The sequence below is a fragment of the Pelodiscus sinensis genome, chromosome 11 (assembly GCF_049634645.1).
Source record: "Pelodiscus sinensis isolate JC-2024 chromosome 11, ASM4963464v1, whole genome shotgun sequence".
Taxonomy (NCBI): Eukaryota; Metazoa; Chordata; order Testudines; family Trionychidae; genus Pelodiscus; species Pelodiscus sinensis.
In genome coordinates this window covers 39400064-39421804 of record NC_134721.1, presented here as the reverse complement: position 1 = coordinate 39421804, position 21741 = coordinate 39400064, and the positions used below count along the sequence as shown (strand labels likewise).

The window sequence follows — 21741 nt, the reverse complement described above, 5'->3', positions numbered from 1 at the left end:
ATTTTATGATTTATTGGAAATCTTTTAAATTGGGTATTTCATTGAAGACATTGGCAGGATTCCCAGTGACTTCCATGAAAGTAGGATTTGGCTCCAAGTACATTTTATTCCAATTTTGTAAAAGAACCACAACTTAAAAAACTTTCTCCTAGGGTCCTTTCCATTTTCAGTCTATTTTGAGTTTTGTACGGCATAGAGTTACAAACTTTGTCATTGAGTAGTTGTTGGAAAAAAACTAACAGGATATTACAATTTCAGGTACAATATGTGAAATTAATATGTTAAGATGCAGAGATAATCTTTTAAGGCTTTTTAAAACCTCAAATTGCCATGTTACATCACTATAAAATGGCCATAGAGATCATTTTTGCTATTTTCTTTCAACCCACTCAAACAGATCTGCAGACTGAGGCGCCATTATCATAATAGGGAAAAATGAAGCAATGGGGAAAATAACTATGTTTTAGCTTTATAAGTAAACCACAAGCCAACTTTTTCATTTTCCCCAAGTAGCTGGTTGAGCATGCTGCCAATGAACTGTTCCTTTTAACGAAAAAAAAAATCATAGTATTTATGTCATCAGTTTACAACTACTTCTACAGACAGTCTCTTAGTGGGAAAGCTTCTCATTACTTATTTCCTAACTAATGTGCAAACTCAGACAATTTAATAGACAGCACATGACATAAGAAGCAGCGCATATGAACAATAGCATCTGTCCTGTAGATGAGATGTCAAATCAAGGTATTTTCTACATGTAACGGGTAGAAGTTAAGATCCCATTGTATTTTTCTCATTTAAGCTTAAAACAGAGTACATAAAAAAACAAACCAAAAATATCTATTTCTCAGGGTAAAAGGGCTAGACTAAGAGCTATAGATGAGTAGTTCACTACGAGTTTCCATTTTCCCCAGAGAGAAAATACTCAGCCTTCTACTATCAGAAGCACAAGACCCATTGTGTGGAATTAGGAGCTTCATCACAGACCTGAAGTGAATGTCAGAACCCATTCTTTAATCTATTTCTGAAATGCATATGTGTTCTAATTTTTGCTTTAACAAACCCTGGATTTTTTTCTTTGTTATTGAACATTGTGTTTTGCTAGTTTACATATAAAAATGTGTTCAGTTACAGAGGTTTATATTATTGTTGGATCAGCCATTTGTTTCTGGATGGGACTCTCCTCAAATTGCTGCTCCAGAATATTAAACCATGAAATTACTATCGCTACAGGCAAATAACTTGTAATACATGCAGAAGAGGATATTCTTTTTCATGCACATGATGTACAGCATCAGATTTGATGTGTAGGTAGGTATGTAATATCATGTTTTTTCCTAACCCGCTTCTATTCACTGTCTCTGTAAACCAATTAGCTTTCATTATATTTCCACCAAGGCATACAATTATTGACAGAATAACACAAGTAAATATATTTCAAATACAGATAGCAATCTTTGTCCAAAAACATATGTGGGCCTAGTCCTTCAGTCATTACTCACATGAGTAGTTCTATTGAAGTCATTTGAAGACCTGCGTATTGTCTATCCAGATATTAGGGGTGGGGGAAGGATTTGAAAAGGGAAATAGGGGAAACTTTCAAAAGTGCCTGCATTTCCCTCACAGAACTTGTTTTTCCCTTTTGTTTTCCCTCCAAAACACCACACATTTTGCCAAGTTAGAATGCAATGTTTTTTCAACATTTAAAAGATATTTTAAAAAATGAATTCTATAGAGTTCATTAGCAGTTATCATAATACCACAGTGATTTCAATATTTGAAGGAATTAAATTTTTATGCCAGTTTTTGATGGGAACTTGTTTTTTTCTTTGTTCCTTTCCACATTTCCCAAGAAAGGCAATCTTGAAAAACAGCTTTCATCCTCAAAGGGTCAAGGGGATATTTTAAACAGATAATGCTCAAGGAAAAATAAGTATTTGTTTCAAGAATAAGTAACCTTCTATGGCAGAGATGGCCAACAAAGATTAGTGAGTGAGATGCATGAGTGGCTCTCCTTCATCTCAGTGGGCTGCATGACCAGTGGTAGGCAACCTGCAGCCCATGGTCCACTGGGGATCCACTTGTGGTCCATGATCCCTTCCCCCATATGCCTCTCATGCACTGGGGCAGTGGAGCCCCACACTTCCTACTCCTTCCCCTTCCTCCCAGCACTTTCAGAGTACCACATATCTCCTGAATCACAATCCAGCCCAACTCTTCTCCCTTCCTTCCTTCCAGAGCTGGAACAGCTGTGAACGGCTGATTTCAGAGGCTATTTTTTTAAAATGAGATCAGTAAAAATAATTCTGCAGCAATCATATTATCTTCAAAGTTATGCAGCAAACCATTCAGTGTCATAAAGTATTAAATACCTTTGTGGTTATTAACAAAAAATAAGAAAAGTGCACTGGTAAAAGCATACCTGATATAGTTCATGTGATACAATTCTTGTTAAAATGAAATGAAGCAGCAAGTAACAAAGTAAAATCCATTTTTTCACAATGCAATCTAAGTTCATAGCCTATAATTTAAATTTGAATACATTTCTCAGAAGATTACAAGTGCAAAAACAGATGGGTTTGGATAAGGAACATACTTTCCTGGCTGTAGAAACATAATATAAACTTACTGTACTTATACGGAAACTGGAGAATATTTTCACCTAGATACACACTACTCTGTAATTAGTGGGTAAGCAAGGAATCCTGACCATGCCTCTTGACTGCTAGTTCACAGTAGCAACTTAGCTGCATAGAAGAAACTTGTATCTGCTGTAATTCCAATACTTTAAATGGAGTTATACCAGATATTACTTTGGACCATTTATTATATATAGCTGAATTTTTTTACTCCAGCACAAGATTTTATAACAAGAAAAGACCAAGCTGATAAAAGATCAACCCCCAAATGATCTAAAACTGAGTCTGAGGTTCACTACATTTTGTGATCCTGACAGAAGAAAATTAAGTCAATGGGAAATTTACTTCTACGCTCAAATACCGTCTTCCAAGCCACCATTCTCACTTACTACCCCCCAGCCCCGCAACCCTTTACTTAATTTTGCTTTTGTCAGGGGGATAGAATCATAGGATTGGAAAGGACTTCAAGAGGTCATCAAGTCCACCTGCTGAGCTGAGGCAGAATTAAATATAACTAGACTATCACTGGTCTACTTGTTCTTAAAAACCTCCAGTGACAAGGATTCCACAACCTGCCTATGTAACCTTTTCCTCTGAAATCTCTCTTGCTGCAAACTAAGTCAATTACTTCCTTTTCTACCCTCAATAGACATGGAGAACAACTGACAACCACTCTCTTTATAACAACCTTTTACATATTTGAAGAAGTATGTCTCCCCTCAGCCTCCCCTTGTGTAGACAATTTTTTAATCCTTCCTCATAGATTAAGGTTTCTACTTCATATTTTTGTTGCTTTCTTCTAGATTCTTTCCAATTTGTTCACCCTTTTTAAAATGTGGTACCCAAAATGGGACACAGTACTCCAGATGAGAACTCATCACTGTCAAAAACAGTGAAAAGTTTAACTTGCCTTTCTTATATTTATTTTTCCACTTAATAAATCGTGCAATGTTATCACTTTGTTGACTCATTCAATTTGCAGTTCACTATAATCCCCAGATCCTTTTTCTGGAGTTCTGCTGTCAAGGCAGACATTTCCCGTTTTACAGTAAAATAGACAATTACAGTACCTGTTTACGTAATTGATGTTCCTTGAGATGTGTTGTTTACACCCATTCCAATTAGGTGTACTCGTACTGCATGCACGAGTGTCAGAAACTTTTCCCTCAATAGATCCCATAGGGTCGGCTATGAAGACCCCTTGAGTGGCGCCGCTATATTAGCGCATATATACTACTGCTTACCCTACCCTTCCCTCGGTCTCTTCTTGCTAGCTACCCTGACAGTGGGGAAGGAGGGTTGGTATTGGAATGGACGTATCTTGAAGAACACCATTTACATGAACAGATACTGTCTTTTCTTCTTTGAGTGCTTGTTCAGGTTGATTCCAATCAGGTGACTCCCACGCTACAACCCCACAGAGGTGGGGTCAGAGTTAGGAATCACAGATAGGAGCACTGCTCTGCCGACAGCTACATCTTCTCTGGAAAATTTATCAATGGCACAGTGAGCCATGAACATACGGACAGAGGACTGTGTGTCTGCCTGTGGTGGGGCCCACTCTCTGACCCCCTCCAATGGGCCAGGAAAGGCCCCAAGCCCACGAATCCCCACACTGACTATTCCTTCAGAACTGGGCCCACCCCTTTAAGGCCAGGCCCCCTGGCCTGAGTCTCTAAGCAGAGTCTTAAACACAGTTTAAGGGCAGCCCTTTAAGGCAAGGCCCCCTGGTCTGAGTCCATAAGCAGAATCTTGACAACCACCATTTAAGGATGGCCCTTTAAGGCAAGGCCTCCAGCCACAGATCATAGGTACAGCGGGGCTGTGGCGCTGGTAGGGGGACCCGGGCCAACCCTACTCCACTGGGTCTCAGCCCAAGGCCCTGTGAGTGGCAGGATGGTGTGCCACTCACTCGGTGGGGAAGTCCTACCAAAACAAGACGAGGTTCCTGGGGTGGGAGAGGCGACTCCCACTCCTGCCCTGGGCCACCTGGTCCGTGGGAGGGCTCACTTGCCTTGTATTTGCCAGGTTCTCAGCCTTCCCGGGGGCGCCATCTCCTTGGCAGGAAGCCTCTGCAATGCTACCCCTAGCCTCGGGGTCTCCTTGGGCTCCTTCTGGGACCGCTGGTTGCTGCAGGTCAGGAGCTTCCCTTGTAGGTCCTTCTCCTCCAGCCCTCCAACCCAACTGAGCCCTTCCCCAGGCTTTTATAGCTGAGTTGCAGCCTGGGCATGCCCAGTAGGATTGCAGGGGAAGGGCCTCTGCAGCCAGGCAGTCCTGGCTAGGCCCTGTGCAGAGCTGCTTCGCACCATCACACTGCCCTGCAGATCTCTTAGAGGGGAACTTGCATCACAAACACAGTCAACGAGGCATGTGCTCCAGTCGATTGGCCTGTTACAGTGGGGGTGGGATCCTTGCCAGGTCATAACAGGTGTGTATGCACTGTACTATCCGGGACAATATATACTGTGCAGAGACCAGTTCCTTCCCCCTCCTCCCCATCTACTACTGCCATGGTCTTTTTGAATGGTTTTGTACAATCTATGTAGAAAGCTATGGCTCTCATTACATCTAGAGTGTGCAGCTCTCTCTGCCTAGCGCTAGCATGCAGTTTAGGATAAAAAGCCGGGAGGAAGATCTCCTGAGCTAGATGGAATTGAGAGACCACCTTGGGTAAGAAGGTCAAGTGCAGCGTGAGCTACACCTTATCCTTGTGGAAAACTGTATGGGGGTTCTGAGGAAAAGGCTCTCAACTCAGACACTCTCCTTGCTGAAGTGATAGCTACCAGGAAGGCCACCTTCGTGGAAAGATGAAGCAGCCATTGGTCACTCAGCCATTGGTTCAAAGATCCACTCAGCCATTGGTTCAAAGGGTGGTCCCATAAGTTTATTAAGCACCAAGTTTATGTTGTTCCAAGTGGGTACAGGTAAACATGAGTTCAGATACAATCTGTCCAACCCTTTTCTAAAACGGGTCACCATGGGGTGTCCAAGCAGGGAACGGTGGGAACATCTTGGGTGAAAAGTGAACACAGACACTAGGTGAACCTTAAGAGAGGAGAGTGCATGGTCCATAAACGTAACAGATAGTCTAACACCACTGGAAGGAACAGAAGTTCTTGCACTTCTTGTTCTTTGGAGCAGTGAACAGATCCCTGGATGGGGAGTCTCCCACCTGCGGAAGACTGAGCATACCATATCTTCCCTGACAGACCACTTGGGGTCCATGAAGGTCCTGCTGAGGGGATCTGCCAGTATGTTCTTCAACCATTGCAGGTACTGGGTCTCTGAATAGATTTTGTGTTTGATATAACAGTGCCACAAGTTTCGCACCTCGAGGCAGAGTTGGGATGACAATACCCATCCCCTGTTTGTTTATATAAAACACAGCTGTCATATTGTCTGTGTACACTGACGTGCACTGACCCTGCCTCTGGTGTCAGAATACCTGATAGGCCATCCTGACAGTCTTCAGTTCCTTTACATTGATGAGATGCACCACGTCCATGGGAGACCACAGTCCTTGGGGCCTCAGGTCCCCCAAGTGCCTCCTCCCCCCCCCTCCGGTCCGAGGCATCTATTACTAGTGTTAGGGTGGGAGCTAAGGGGGCAAACTGCTTCTGACATGTTCAGCATGAACATACATCACCCGAGAGAATATATTGTTACCCCAAAAATATTCTCACTGGAGACCACCCAGTGTTACACTAGTATGGGTTTATTTCCACTAGGTAAAACTAAAGAGGAGAAAGCAGCCACAAAAGGTTTAAACTAAAGAAGATAGAACTCTCTCTCTCTCTCTGTCTCTCTCTCTCTCACACACACACACACACACACACACACACACACACACGCAAGAAAGCAAACACCCCCCCATCCATTCATTCACTCATTCACACCCATTCACTCCTGCCCTCAGGCACTCACACATTTACACAGACATATGGGTTGCAGAAGGAGCCAAGGCATGTGGATCCTGGAGGGTCTGTCTGCTCATCATGGCTAGAGAAGCTGGTCAGGAGGAGAGACACTGGAGAGGAGCTTCTCAGGAGCAAGGGAAGGAAAAAGAGAGTCTCACATGTGCTCCTTCTCTTTATATAGTGTCAGAATGGCTCCTGTGACTCATTCACCTCGTCATTAGGGAGCATGCCCAGACTTCCCTTTATCCAGTAGAGAGCATGCCCAGATTGTGATGACGCATTGAAATGTGCTCCATTGTTCCAAGCTTTCTTCAAATACACTCTCACACTCTTTCTCCATTCACTCAGGGGAGAATGCAGCTTAGAGAAAGTTACAAAGATTACAAAGTTGCAGCTTACAGTAAGTTTCTGAGAGTTTACAAAAGTTTGACAAAGATCACAATAAGTTTAAAACCTTAGACCTTACAGTTTGGTGTAGCTTTAGAAAATCCATGTATATAAATCAAGTAAGGTCAGGCAGAGGCTTTTTATGCAACATATATCACCTGTTGGAGGACAGACACCACCACATGCAGGCTGTTGTGCATTGGCACAGACCAAGGCGAGTCACCCCGAAGGGGTCTGATCCATAAAAGTGCATATCTGATCATGTGGCAGCATGATGCCATGTGACCTAGAAGTTTGAGGCACCTTCTCACTTTTGTAATAGGGAACCGGGTGAGAGTGTGTATCAAGTCCTTTGTCACTTGAGACTGGGTTTCCAAGAGAGATGCCCTCACTTGAGTCAAGTCCAGGCTCGCCCCTATAAACTGTTTTTTGCACCGGACTCAGAATTGACTTCTCATTGAGAAGGAAGCCCAGGGCTCTGAACAGCTCTAATGCGAGGCCCACGTGTATGTGAAGTTGTTCTCTGGCGGTCGTTTTTAGCAACCAATCATCCAGATAGGGGAAAACCTGGACCCTTCTCTTGCACAGAAAGGCCATTGTCACCATCATACATTTGGTAAATATTCTTGGGGTAGTAGACAGGCCAAATGGGAATACCCCAAACTGATAATGCTTGTTTGCTGCTGTAAAACTGAAGTAGCCCCTGCAACATGGAAGAATTAAAATGTGGAAGTATGCATCCTTCATATAGAGGGCAGTGAACTAGGATCCAGACAGAGAATTATGGTGGCTAGCAAGACCATCCTGAACATCATTTTCTGCATGTAGCGGTTGAGGTTTCTTAGGTCTACGATTGGTCTTAGACAGCCTTTCACCTTTGGCATCAGAAATTAAGGGGAGTAAAAATTCTTGCTACTTACCCCCAGAGGGACCTCTTGTATTGTGCCTATCTTGAGGAGTGATTGGACCTCCTATTCAGGAGATGCTTGAGAGAGGGGTCCCTGAAGGGGAAGGGGGATCGGAAGGTGGTGGGGATGCAAACTGCAGGGAATATCCAACCTCAACCATGCGGAGGAGCAAACGGTCCTAAGTAATATTGGCCCACGCACAGTAGAAGTAGGATAGTCTAGCCAAAAATGAAAGGGTGGGATTCGGTAGATCTGATGCTCTGCCCTTGGATGCACCTTCAAAAGGTGTTTCAGGCCTTAAGGGGCTTTGGAGGAGCTGTTCCTCTGGTTATTTTGCTGAGACACAGTTCTCCTCTCGTTATTGTTCCTGTTTCACTTGCACTGTTGTTCAGGGCGCTGGCTGGGCACAAACCTTTGCTGTGGAGGCTGAGGATGGAAAGGGTGCCTTTGGGAAGCTGAGTTGTGTGCCCCCAGTGACTTCATGGTTGCCCAGGAGTCTTTGTGGGAATGTAGCTTACAGTCTGTCTATTCTGAGAACAGGATCTTGCCCTTGAAGTTGTAGGACCTCTCCATGTATTGGACCTTCAAGGGAAGCCTCGAGGCCTGAAGTGAGTCTACAAAGTCTAGGGCCACTTGTAAAGAGGTCTCGGCTATTGTTGTGTAAAGCCTCCATCTGAGCTATTACCCAGTAAATTGGAGCTACTTATTTTACACATAAATTTTCTAGAAATGCATTAAACTTTAAGGTCCTGCTAACACATGACTTAGAGAATGGTAAAACCTGCTGCTGACTACATTGCTGTGAACACTGTTTGGGGGAGGGGGGCATCTTTCTTCAAAGTCACTTTATTACTAATGATTTTTAGATGAGTAAGATGGGAATTGTTTTCAGTCAGTTGCTGTGCTTTGGAAGGCATCTTTGTAACTAATGAGCTTTGAAGCTTTGTAATTGTTTCTGTAACTTTTAGTTGCTTTGCTTTTTTGGCAACTTACTGTAAGCTTTGTGATTGTTGAACTTTGCGACTTTGTAATCTTTGTAACATTCAGCCACATTGCTTTTTAAATTCTGTAACTTACTCTAAGCTGCATTCCATCCTGCTAGAAGAGTGTGTGTGTGAATGGAGCCTGGAGCATGTTTGGGGCAAGTAAACTGTAAGGCTAAAAACGTGGAGCCAGGTGATGATTAATTAAAGCAATCACAGAGATACCGCTGCTTTAAGCAAACAAAGGACCCAGATCAAGGGAGGTCTGCGCATGCTCCTCAGTGACAAACGTGGAAGAAGGACGAAACAAGGTTTACAGGATCAGTTGGTAAAGGCTTCCCCAGCCAACAGATATGCATCTAGACTGCTGCGCTATGCCGGATCAGCTGATCGTCAGCACAGCGCAGTGGCCATGTTTATTTTAATGAAGCAGGGATTACTTAAATCCTCGCTTCATTGACTATGCTGGATAAACTAGTTTACATGGCTCCGTCAACGGAGTATGTCTACACTACAAAGTTAATTCGAACTAACAGACGTTAGTTTGAATTAACTTTAATAGGTGCTACACATACAAACCGCTAGTTTGAACTTAATTGGAACTAGCGGAGCGCTTAATTCGAACTAGGTAAACCTCATTCTACGAGGACTAACGCCTCGTTCGAATTAAGTAGTTCAAATTAAGGGCTGTGTAGCCACTTAATTCGAACTAGTGGGAGGCTAGCCCTCCCCAGCTTGCCCTGGTGGCCACTCTGGGAACCACCAGGGAAAGTCTTCTGCCCCTCTCCCAGCCCCGGAGCCCTGAAAGGGGCACAGTCTGGCTACAGTGCCCGTGCCAGGTGCAAGCCTGCCAGCGCCTAGCCAGCAGACCCTGCACCTGGCACGGCACGAGCCAGCCACCTGCTGCCACCCAGCCCTCTGCCTCTTCGGGACCAGGCTGGCGGCTCCCAGGAGCCTGCCCGGGGCTGCAAGAGGCGGGCGCCCGCCTGGTGTAGTGCGGAGATTGTGGACCTCATCCACGACCTCTGCACTAAGCACAGGAAAGTGGCCGTCTAGGGCAGGATAGCTGCTAGCCTGGCCACCCAGGAGCAGGTTTGCCTGAAAATCAAGGTGGTCCACTGAGACCCCCGACCCTGAGCTTACAACATACAAACATAAGAACGGCCGTACTGGGTCAGACCAAAGGTCCATCTAGCCCAGTAGCCTGTCTGCCGACAGCGGCCAACACCAGCTACCCCAGAAGGGATGGACCGAAGACAATGACCAAGCCATTTGTCTCGTGCCATCCATCTCGAGCCTTCCACAAACAGAGGCCAGGGACTCCATTTCTACCCCCTGGCTAATAGGACTCCATGGACCCAACCTCCATGAATTTATCTAACTTCTCTTTAAACTCTGTTCTAGTTCTAGCCTTCACAGCCTCCTGCAGCAAGGAGTTCCACAGGTTGACTATTTGCTTTGTGAAGAAGAACTTTCGCTTATTAGTTTGAAGCCTGCTACCCATTCATTTCATTTGGTGTCCTCTAGTCCTTCTATTATGGGAACTAATGAAGAACTTTTCTTTATGCACCCTCTCCACACCACTCATGCTTTTATAGACCTCTATCATATCCCCCCTCAGTCTCCTCTTTTCTAAGCTGAAAAGCCCCAGTCTCTTTAGCCTCTCTTCATATGGGACCTGTTCCAAACCCCTGATCATTTTAGTTGCCCTCCCCTCTCCCACACTCTCTCTTCCCCTCTCCCACCTCCTTTTCCCAGTCTCCCCGAGTTTTGTTCAATAAAGAGAGTTTCTATTTTTGAACACACGTTTCCTTTATTTTGTACATTAGGAAGGGGGGCTAGGGAGGGGTAAGTGGAAGGAGGTGAGGGAGGAATGGGGTACGAGCCCCCGATGGGGAGGACTGGGGTGGCTCTGCGGGCTCCTCGGAGTGGAAGCTCTCCTGCAGTCCCCTGATTGACAACCCCTCCCCCCCGGATGGCAGCCTGCGTCAAGTGCAGCCGGGCTGATGACCGAGTGCTGTGATGTCCCGAGTGTTGGCATTCAGGGCACTCCATGCCAGGACTTCTTTGCTGTCCCTCATGGAGTTAGACAAGCGAGCGGGGAACCCCTGAGAACTGTCTGTCTGGGGTGGGGGTCGGGTCCCTTTAAGCACAGCCCTCGGCTAGCTTGAGACAGCAGCTCCATGCTCTAAGTCCTAATGTGGAGCCTTAACTTCGGTTCAGGGTCCACTCAATGTGGACATGCTAGTTCAAATTAGCAAAATGCTAATTCAAACTAGTTTTTAGGTCTAGATGCACTAGTTCGAATTAGCTTAGTTCGAATTAACTAATTTGAATTAAGTTAGTTTGAATTAGTGCTGTAGTGTAGACATACCCTTAGGGAGTTATCATCAATGCTTCGCAGTCATGGTAGAAGACCATAGAAACTGGGGTTCCACAGGGATCAGTTTTGGGACTGGTTCTAGTTAATATCTTCATCAATTATTTAGATGAAGGCATAAAGAGCACACTTATGATGTTTGCAGATGACACCAAGCTGGGAGGGATTGCAAGTGCTTTGAGGACAGGGTTATAATTCAAAATGAGGTAAATAAAATGAAGTTCAATAAGATCAAATGTAAAGTACTCCACTTAGGGAAAAACAATCAGTTTCACACATACAAAATAGGAAATGACTGTCTAGGAAGGAATACTGCAGAAAGGGATTTAGGGGTCATAGTGGATCATAATCTAAATATGAGCCAACAGTGTGACCCTGTTGCACAAAAAGCAAACATAATTTTGGGATGCATTAAAAGGAGCATTTTGAGCAAGACAGGAGAAGTCATTCTTCCTTTCTACTCTGCACTGATTAGGCCTCAACTGGAGTGTTGTGTCCACTTTTGGGTACCACATTTCAAGAAGAAATTGGAGAGGGTTCAGAGAAGAGCAACAAAAATGATTAAAGGTCTGAAAAAACATGACATATGAGGGAAGATTGAAAGAATTGGGTTTGTTTGATTTGGGAAAGAGAAGACTGTGAGGGACATGATAGCAGCTTTCAAGTACCTACGTGAATGTAACAAGCAGAATGAAGAAAAAATATTCCCTTTAACCTCTGATGATAGGACAAGAAGCAATGGGCTTAAATTATAGCAAGAGTAGTTTAGGCTGGACATTAGGAAAATCTTCCTAACTGCTAGAATGGTTAAGCACTGGAGTAAATTGCCTAGAGAGTTTGTGGAATCTCCGTCATCTGAGATATTTATGAACAGGTTAGATAAACATCTATCAAGGATGATTTAGATTGTGCTTGGTCCTGCCATGAAGGATGACTGAATCTGATGATCCCTTGAGATCCCTTCTAGTTCTAGTATTCTATGATTCTATGATAACCAGAATAACTGAAGGAAGAGGTAATATGTTTTACTAGCATCTTTTCATCACACACATGCTGACTAGCAATTATGGCAAACTAAATGGTTATATATTCCACAACTATCTTTTTAGAAATTTCTGTGTGGCTTCAAACAAACAATAATTGTTCAAAAGTTTAAGAGGCCCTGGAAGTCCCTCAGTCAACTCCATCTGTTAACTACATTTCTCATCTCTGAAACTAAGCATACTCCAAGTCTCACCAAGCTGTAAGTCTAGAAAAATTCAAGAGTGTGAGGGAATTGGTGTCATTGGCATACTGAGAACTTGTAATAATGCACCATAGTCTCTCTCCCCTCTTTTCATGTTTGGGTTATTAACATCAGTATTAATGCAGGGAGTTATGCTTCAGTGTTGTATTTCACAATGTAATTGCCCTTAGAATAATTAAGAAAGGGAAAATGCTTCAGTTCTTTATTTTTCATGTGTAGATTACAATTGTGGTGAAATCAGTTATTGTAAAAGAATAAAATGAAAAAACATGACAAGTTTTATGCTAAATCTTGAATGAGAAAGGAAATGAGGATAAAATGTGAATTCTGGAAAAACTATAACATCTACGTAAGGAAAGAAAAGTTATGCTTGGATAGGCATACAGTCTCTCCAAGTATAATAAATCCACAATAAACATATGTCACCTGGAAAATTATTTCAAAACTTTTATAGCAGAATAAGAATTAAACAAAGTACAAATCTGTTCTACTTCCCTTGAAAAATATGCACTTTGTTGTTACTTACATAAGCGTGTCATTTACAGAGCGTTTCCAGCTGTGCCTTGTCAGCCTACGGACCAAATGCATTGTGCTGCTTTTCATTTTCCCAAAGTGAGGTTTTTAGTTTTCTGAATAACTTATTAGATGATTCTCTGAACACCAGAAAAGAACAGCACTTTGTCCCCAGGGAAAAAAGCTATTTCAGACTTCACTAAGGAGTCATCTAACATGTTTTAACAACTCCGACTATTGCTCTCTTTGTTTTAAAGATACCAGTCTGGTTTTGTTTCATTTGGAACTGGAGACTAAATGACATCAAGCAGAATCTACTTTTAGGTTAGATTACCAGGTAAAAGTATGTTTTACTTTTTCAATTATTGCTTACAGAATGGTATTGAATTGTTTAAACTACATGTTAATGGTGTGGTGTTTAATATATTGCAAATATGTTTAAAGTTAACAAGATTAGTTGTTTATAGAAATACTATATATATAAAAGCTTTTCTAAATTAAGGAAGTATGCATTTTTGGGTGATCTTGGCTTCTTTGTTCCATATGAATGCTTGGCATAACTAATCATAATTAATTTCAATAACAGTATGATAATGTTTAGAAATAATTTTAATCCTAATGCATAGTGAGAGAAAAATTCAGAGATTTCTGTTCTTACTCTGAATAGAGTCACACAAAGAAAGTATGCAATACTCCCTGAGGAGTGTTTCTGAAGGATCATTTGTTTAGAAATTAACTCTTTCCTGTCACATAAGGCAAAATAACAGAAACTGAACACAGTGAGAAAGAAAAACTAAGTGGCAATTAATTACACATGGTAGGTGAACAGCAAAGAAAATCCTTATACAAAAGCATGACTTAAACATTTTTGTAGAAAATATATCCTATTAACCCAATCGACAAAATCTACTATATTGGGCAAAACTATTGGTTAGCATATTAAGAAACAATTACAAGAGTATTTAATTAATTTCAACATATCAATTAGCTCTGCAAGTCACAGTGTTGGTAATATGCAATGATTTACAGTTATATTTCAATTGTTCAAATTTAAATTTGTTTTAATTTTCATTTGATTAAAATTTGACTACACAGTGCTAAATATTATGTTTGCTAATTCAAGAGTGTAAACAATGGGGGCAAAAGGTACCACCAGTTGATTGTATGGCCTTTTTTTCCTCTCATCAGTCAAGCATACTAGCTGGAAAAATTATAGCATTATACTTCCATTCAGCTTTGAGAAATTAATGTGCTTGATTCTAAAATATAGCACTTGAGTTCACATACATTAGCAGGAATTGATTACATAAACTAGTTTTACTTTACCTTACTGAAAATCTAGTTATGGTGTAGTTTTACTTTGTGATACCTGTAATTAGCACTGCAGTCCCACAACTGCAAGAATGATTCCAAAGTTAATACAGCCTCTTCCCGACTTATGAACCGGTTACGGACCAAGCAATTGGTCGTAACTTGGTTTATTCGTAAGTTGGACCCCATAGAGTTACATGCGACCGTGCTGTTCGTAAGCGCGGATCGCATTTGTAACTCGGGGTCTGCCATTTACGACAGCTTTGGTCGTAACTGCGAACGGTCGTAAGTTGACTGTTTGCAACTCGGGGACCGGCTGTACAATGAAATTGATAGGTCTGAATTCTAAAAATATATGTAAGAAGTATGGGAAAGATATAATATAATATCGGTAAACCTCTGGTTACAAGAATGAGTTATAATTATCTATTGAAACAATCACTGTTCATTTACAATTAAATTCTTGTGTATGTAATTACAGTCACAATATTATACAATGTAACCTGAAGATGTAACTGTAAAGGTGCCACTGAGTGCTTGATGTCATGCGAAAATCATCTCTTTCAAACCTTTTAAAGTTTGGTCCATCTATTGTTCTGTAACCTACTGGGCAGATTTATCGAAAATCAAAAGTCAATTACAAATCACACACTCACAAAAAAGATTAAGCCACTTCCCCTTGGTCACATCCGTAATAATAAGAAACAGGAAACAATCTTTGAAAAAAGGCACCATTTAGGATATTTCATGAGTTTCTGTGTTTGGAATGTTCATTAATATTTGTTTCTCATAAGAAAAAATGTACCAATATTCAATGTCACAGTGCATATAGCATAATGGAGGATGTAGATCCTACTGATCGAAGAAGGCACTTAGGTGTAATATATCCTGGATTCTGTTCACAACTCTCCCACTAGATCGGTATATGAACCTGGGTGAGAGATATAACCTCATTGTACCTCAAGTTTACCCATCTGTAAAATAGGAATAAAACGTACCTAGCTTAATTAATGTTTGGTAAAGTACTCATACATCCTCAAATAAAAGCAGTTAAATAAAGATTATTATTATAAAGAGGTAAGTACAAACTTACCCCTCTAAACTTATTTACTAACTTCTTGTACAATAACTAAAATCTGAAAACTCCGCTACAAGAGTCTTGAAAAACATGGAAGCCATCATATGCTTTGTGTCAAGGAAATCGGATAGTCACATACACACATTATGTATACTCTCAACATAACAAACCAAAAACTAGTTTAAGCCTTAAAATTACAGAAAATGTAGGGTTTTGTGGGTGCTTTGTGTAAGAAAGAGCTTATAAAAATGTAATGCCCATGCATGTGTATTGTAAACATGTGATTATGGTTTCCACAGGATATACAAAAGTTTTGGTATTGTAAAAAGATCTACATTTCTCAGGCTTTGATATATACTCAAGATGTCATGCAAGCAATTTCATCACTAATACTATGCAAATATGAAAAACAGCAGCAATTTCCCAAGAAATATTTTTTTATAAAATGGACACCTAAAAAGATATCAGCTACTAATGTTTACCTTTCCTAATATTGAAGGCACTATCATTTTAAATGGATCTTGTACTGTAATTTGTGAAAGTATAAATTTTAAAAGGAACTTCATTTTTGCCAATTGTTGGGATCCCAAAATATTGCCATTTTGAATCTTGTTTTAAGTGAAGTCTATTTTTGCATTTGAACTATTCTAGCTAATATGGCAGAGGCCACCAAACTATGGTGACTATTCCATGGGGGGGGGGGGGGGAGGGTCAGAGGAATGTTGGGGGAAGTATGGTAGGGTACGGGTCAGGGCCCACTGGGCAAATGAAAGCCTTGCTCTGGCACCACTCCCAACTTCAGCACCATACCTTGCCCTGCTAAGCCTTAGCCACAACTATGTCTTGGCCACAGCTTCTGCTCTCAACTCTAATCCCTGATCATGAGGAGTAACGGTAGTTCAAATTAGAAAGCCTAATTCGAACTATCTACTCCGTGCCGGGTGTAGCCGCGGGCACGGAGTCCGCACCAAGGGGGATTTAAAAATGGTGGCGCCTGGCAAGATGCAAATGAAGCCCGGGATATTTAAATCCCGGGCTTCATTTGCAACTTCGAATGCCTACATTAGCCACCCTAGTTCGAACTAGTGGTAGTGTAGACATACAGAGAGAGAGAGAGAGAGAGAGAGAGGAGAGAGAGGTTTGCATGAACACACACACACACACACACACACACACACAGAGTTGGGGGGGGTGAGATGAGTGAAAAGATTGAGGACCACTGACCTAGAGTAATGCAACCCTTATTTTAAGGGTATGACAAAAATTCAAAAGACTGTGAACACTTAACAGAATTAACTAAACATTTCATTTGGAATAACAAAAAGTCAGTATGACCAAGGAAAGCCAGTGCCAGAACAAAATCTCTGCTAATCCCTAATGTGCTCAGTGCTTTACAAGCACAAAGATAAATACAAAACCTCCTTGAAGAGCTTAAGATAGAAAAGCCTTTAATGTAAGGATGTAGTCTAGTCTATAAAGGTGATAAGATATATTCCAAATCACAAGTCCTCATCAGAGAAGATCTCATTTTTATCATCTTTGCAGGATCCAAGGTTGTCACAATAAGACAGAGGACACAAAACTGTTAAAATACTTGCCACATATTTCTCTTTTTGGAATGCATTCCACACATGAAAAACAGCTGTGTGGTATGTTTGCTGCATTCCAGAAAATGTTTTTTTAACCCTGCTCATTGGTGACAGTAAACATAATTTGATAACTGGTTCAACATAAGAGCTTCATGACCTTTAGCCATTTTGAGATGTATTTTTAATAGCATAGAAGAAAATTCAATATGGAACAAGCCTTTCGGATTATAGACCTAATGTAATTCACTAAAGATGGTTTGGGACACAACAGAAAAAGGTGGATTTGCCAGGATATGAATTACCCAGTTCTTCTTAAGGCATACAGATCCTGTAGTACTGAGACAATAATGTTGGTCAAGGCTTAGAGAAAGTATTCCTTCAATTACAGCCATCAATGAACTCTTGTCTGCTGCCTGGGCTGGAGGCACGATATGTATCTAACAGAAAGCTAGCAATTCTTCTCTGAGAGTACACTGAACTATCATTATAAACTTCAATGCAGCCCCAAATAGTTGTTACTAGTTAGTTACTAGTAAGGAAGGGCCAGTTACTTATTAGATGAGAAATAAAAACATAGTTGGCAGTTTGGATCTGGAAATCTGTTCCATCTTCAGGAAGGGATTTCCAGATACGTGCTGCCCGAACACATATTAGGTGCTTATCTGTTAAAAAAAGTTAGCCATGTATTCAGGGCTATATTTGAATTAAAGTGTACTGCTCTACTATGGAGTCATAACACAACTGGTTGGAGAACTCTATCACCGCTGACTTTATCCAACAATTAAACCATCCATGCCAATCTGCCGTTTTCGGACATGGAAGCAGTCTAAGCATTTTCTGATAACTGTCCTTTAAACTTACAGTGAATAACGTATACTACAAAAAGCTGTATTTGAATTTCACTTTTTCTGTTTCAGGGCACTGCTTGTGAAGGGAAAAACATGCAGACTACATCTTTGTTTTATTATTTCCTGTTTGTCAGTTTGTTTATTGATTTTGCTCAAAATCAAACCAATGAAATTCCTAGGAGGCAAAGAAGGAGAATGCGCTATAGAGGATCAAGAAAGGGTTTGTCTGTAAACCACAGACGAAACAGACAATTACAACTTGAGACTTCAACTACTGTTGCTGTAGTACCAAGCATTCCCCTTATTAATATTGATGATGACATTACAGAAGTATTTGACTCTCTTATTGGTTTGGGCGGACATGAATCCAGTTACAGTGTCTTACCAGGTAAGAAGAGAACAATGATTTTGCATTATACCTTGTAATCACTGCTCACCGTGGGTCGCACTTTTCCTTTGCTTTAAATGAAACTCATTCCACTGTAAATTTAAGTTGCATACACAAACACAGACATTTTAATTCAATGGTAAAATTTTACATGAAAGAAGAATTAAAGTTACTTAATGATATGTAGAGTTCAGCAAAACTCAAACCATAACATTTAGTTAAAGTTGTTCATGCAAACTTAACTCTGCTATCTTTCAGGAATACTCCAATATGCCCCATTTACACACACACAGGCACCCCTTTACTCTGCCAACCCCACAGTCATTGACATGTACAAATGCTTTACATGTTGTACCATCTACTCACTCTCACCCACGGGATCTTATCTAACACTACTGAAGAACAAAAAGGTTGTCCATGCCATCTTCCTTCTACTTTTTTTGAGCAGTGTCTCAGTATGCACATATCTACACCAGTTCTAAGCACTACAAGATTCAGGAAGTTCCAAATTCAGGCATGTGATGATGATAGGTGATCACTTGTTGCCAAGTATGATCATCTTCCATCAGAGTTATGGACCCCAAGGGGGCTGATAAGGTCAAACCTTGAACCACAAGTTCTATTAGAGCCAGGACAGATGTTTCCAGGTATAGCAGGAGGCTGTTGACTATGACTAGAAGTGCCTCTTCCTGCACCTCTTCTCGTCATCAGCATGTCGACAGGCAAATTCAAAATGCAGAGAGGCATTGCGTAGGACTTGTCTCTATTTTGAGCAATCCTGGCCAAGTGTCTCCCAAGTTTCAATGTTAATGTTGCACTTCTTTAAGTTATCCTTTAGGAAATCCTTATAACACTTCCATTGTCCTCCCATGTTACGGTGTCCTTTTAGATGAGAAAACATGACATGTTTTGGGAGGCATTGGTCTGGCATCTGAACACGACAAGTCCAGAAAAGTTGCTGACGGATGATCATTGTCTCAATGCTGATGGTCTCTGCCTCTTCCAGAACACTGATGTTAGTGCGCCTGTCTTCCCATTTGATCTTCAAGATCTTGCAAAGGCAGCATTGGTAATACCTCTCAAGGACTTTCAGATGATGTCTGTAGGTTGTCCAGATTTCGTACCCATACAATAGTGTTGGGAGAATGGCGGCTTGATAGACAAGAAGTTTGGTGTCTGTTTGAATGTTCAAAAACCCTGTGCCATACATGAGCAAAAGCTGCACTGGTACAGCCCAGATGATGCCGGATTTCCACATCAATAACTGTCCTGGATGAAAGACAAATTCCAAGGCAGAGAAAATTACCAACATTCTCCAGTGCCTCTCCATTGATTTTAATAGAGGGCTGATAGAGAACTTTGGCGACAGAGGCATGTAGATTAGGATACCCGGCGTAGGAAAATGAAGCAGTGATTTAAATAATCACCGCTTCATTTAAATTTAAATGGCTGCCGTGCTGAGCCGATCAGCTGTTTGTCGGCTCAGCACGTTAGTCTGGATGCTCCACGGTCGACATCAAAGGCATTTGTCAACCGCCCCGTTATACCTTGTGGGATGAGGTATTTTCCTATGCCAGGTAGCCTAATCTACATGCCTCTGTCGCCAAAGACATGTAGTCTAGACATACCCTTGATGTTGAGGATGAGATCTAGATATGCATAAGTATTAGCAAACACATTCAAGATAGCCTGAAGATCTCTCCAAGAGTGGGCAAAAACTGCATTGTCATCAGCATACTGAAGTTCCTCTATAGATGTGGTGGAGATCTTACTCTTAGCTTTCAGGCTGCTAAGCCTAAACAGCTTTCCATCCATTCTGCAGATGATTTCAATGCCAGCTGGGAACTTCCCAGCAATTAAGTAAAAAATGCCAGCAATAAAGACTGAAAATACAGTTGGGGCAATGATACAGCCGTTTGACTCCTGTTTGTACTTTGAAAGGTTCACTCTGGGAGGCAGTGCTGCTCAGAATAGTTGCTTTCATGTTGTCATGAAGCAGCATTAGGACACTGATGTATATCAGGACATCTAGTCTTCAAAAGTACAGGCCAAAGGGCACAAAAATACAGTTCAAAGGGCACGGTGATTCACTGACTCAAAGGCTTTAGTTAGATCAATAAAAGCCATGTACAGTGGTCAGTTTTGCTCCCGACACTTCTCTTGCAGCTGCCATGCAATGAAGATCATATCTGCAGTTCTGCGACATGGTTGGAAGCCACACTTTGACTTGGGTAAAATATTTTCTGATGGGGCAGAAGATGGGTTGCAAGGATCTTTGTCTGCAATGGCAAGGAGAAAGATACTATGATAGTTTCCACAGTCCATTTTTTCCCCTTTTTTAAAAGAGGGTAACCATCAAGGCATCCTTCATTTTACTGGGTATCTCCTGCTTTATCCAGATTTTAAGGCTAAGCAGGCTAAGCTGCTGAATTAACTCTGATCCACCGTCTTTAAAGATTTCAGTGGGGATACCATCTGGACTTGCTGCCTTGTTGTTCTTCATCTGCTTGATGGTACTGTATACCTCATACAAATTGGGAGGGTCTCTGAGCTCATCACTAGAAGGTCATTGGGGGATTGGCTTAGGAACTTCATCTGCAACCATGGAATTACGATTAAGAAAGATCTTCAAAATATTCTTCCCAGTGTGGTTGCATCCTTTGAGAGAAGTGGGTTCATGCCATGACAAACTGGCTCATAAACAGCTTTAATAGCACTAAAGAAACCATGTGCATTATGGATATCCACAAAATGTTGGAGTTCGTGCACTCTCTCAGGCCACCATTTGTTCTTGAGTTCTCTGGTTTTATGTTGGACTTCCACCTTCGCCTTTGCATGGGCTTCTCTCTTTGTATTGCAATTTATATCATTCTGCCAAGCACAAAATGTCTTTCTCTTCTCATTGATGAGATGCTTGATTTAAACATGATTCTCATCAAACCAGTCCTGATGCTGTCTGGTGTGGTAGCCCATGGTTTCCTCACAGGTATTGATGATTATTGCTTTCAGCTGGCTCCAATGTTCCTCAATTTCTTCCAGAAACTCTGATGGAAATTTTTCTTCTAAGACTGTCTGGAAGTGGTCACACTTACTGTGGTGCTTCAGATCTTGAACCTTCAGCTTGCACCTGATTTGTTTCTTTTGCAGCCTTCATTTGGGGGCGATTTTAATTTTCATTGTGGATTGAATGAGGTGATGATCAGTCGAGCAGTCATCAACATTTGTCATTGCTCTTGTGAGACGTATGTTACTATGATCTCAAGCACGAACTATCACATAGTTGAGAAGATGCCAATGCTTTGAACACGAATATCTCCAAGATGTTTTGAACTTGTCCTTTTGTCAAAAAATGGTGTTCATGATGATGAGTTCATGTTCAGCATAGTTGGTCATGAACAGGATTCCATTTGACTTGCTTTTCCAACTGCTTCTTTCCCAATTGTTCCTTTCCACAGGTCTGAGTCTCATCCAGTGCTTGCATTGAAATCCGCCAGAAGAATCATCTTAACTTCTTTAGGAGTCTCTGATAAAATGGTTTCCAGCTGAAAGTAGAA

The 21741-nt window shown here is 41.5% G+C and overlaps 2 protein-coding genes across 6 annotated transcripts in view; one reads left to right on the top strand and one right to left on the bottom strand.

Moving 5' to 3' along the window:
- Nucleotides 1-21741, bottom strand: part of CENPP (centromere protein P) — a 296833-nt gene that overhangs the window by 38111 nt on the left and 236981 nt on the right. The window lies entirely within an intron of this gene.
- The window catches only part of ECM2 (extracellular matrix protein 2), a 42914-nt gene continuing 34188 nt past the window's right edge, over nucleotides 13016-21741 (top strand). Inside the window, exons 1-2 of one of the 3 annotated variants that reach the window (XM_075939710.1) lie at nucleotides 13016-13310; nucleotides 17869-18187. In XM_075939710.1, coding sequence (XP_075795825.1) covers nucleotides 17893-18187 — 295 coding nt within the window. In that variant the 5' untranslated portion in view covers nucleotides 13016-13310; nucleotides 17869-17892. Of the gene's footprint in view, nucleotides 13317-17868; nucleotides 18188-21741 lie in introns of all 3 variants that reach the window. The other 2 variants (XM_075939709.1, XM_006127554.4) reach the window with 2 other exon arrangements.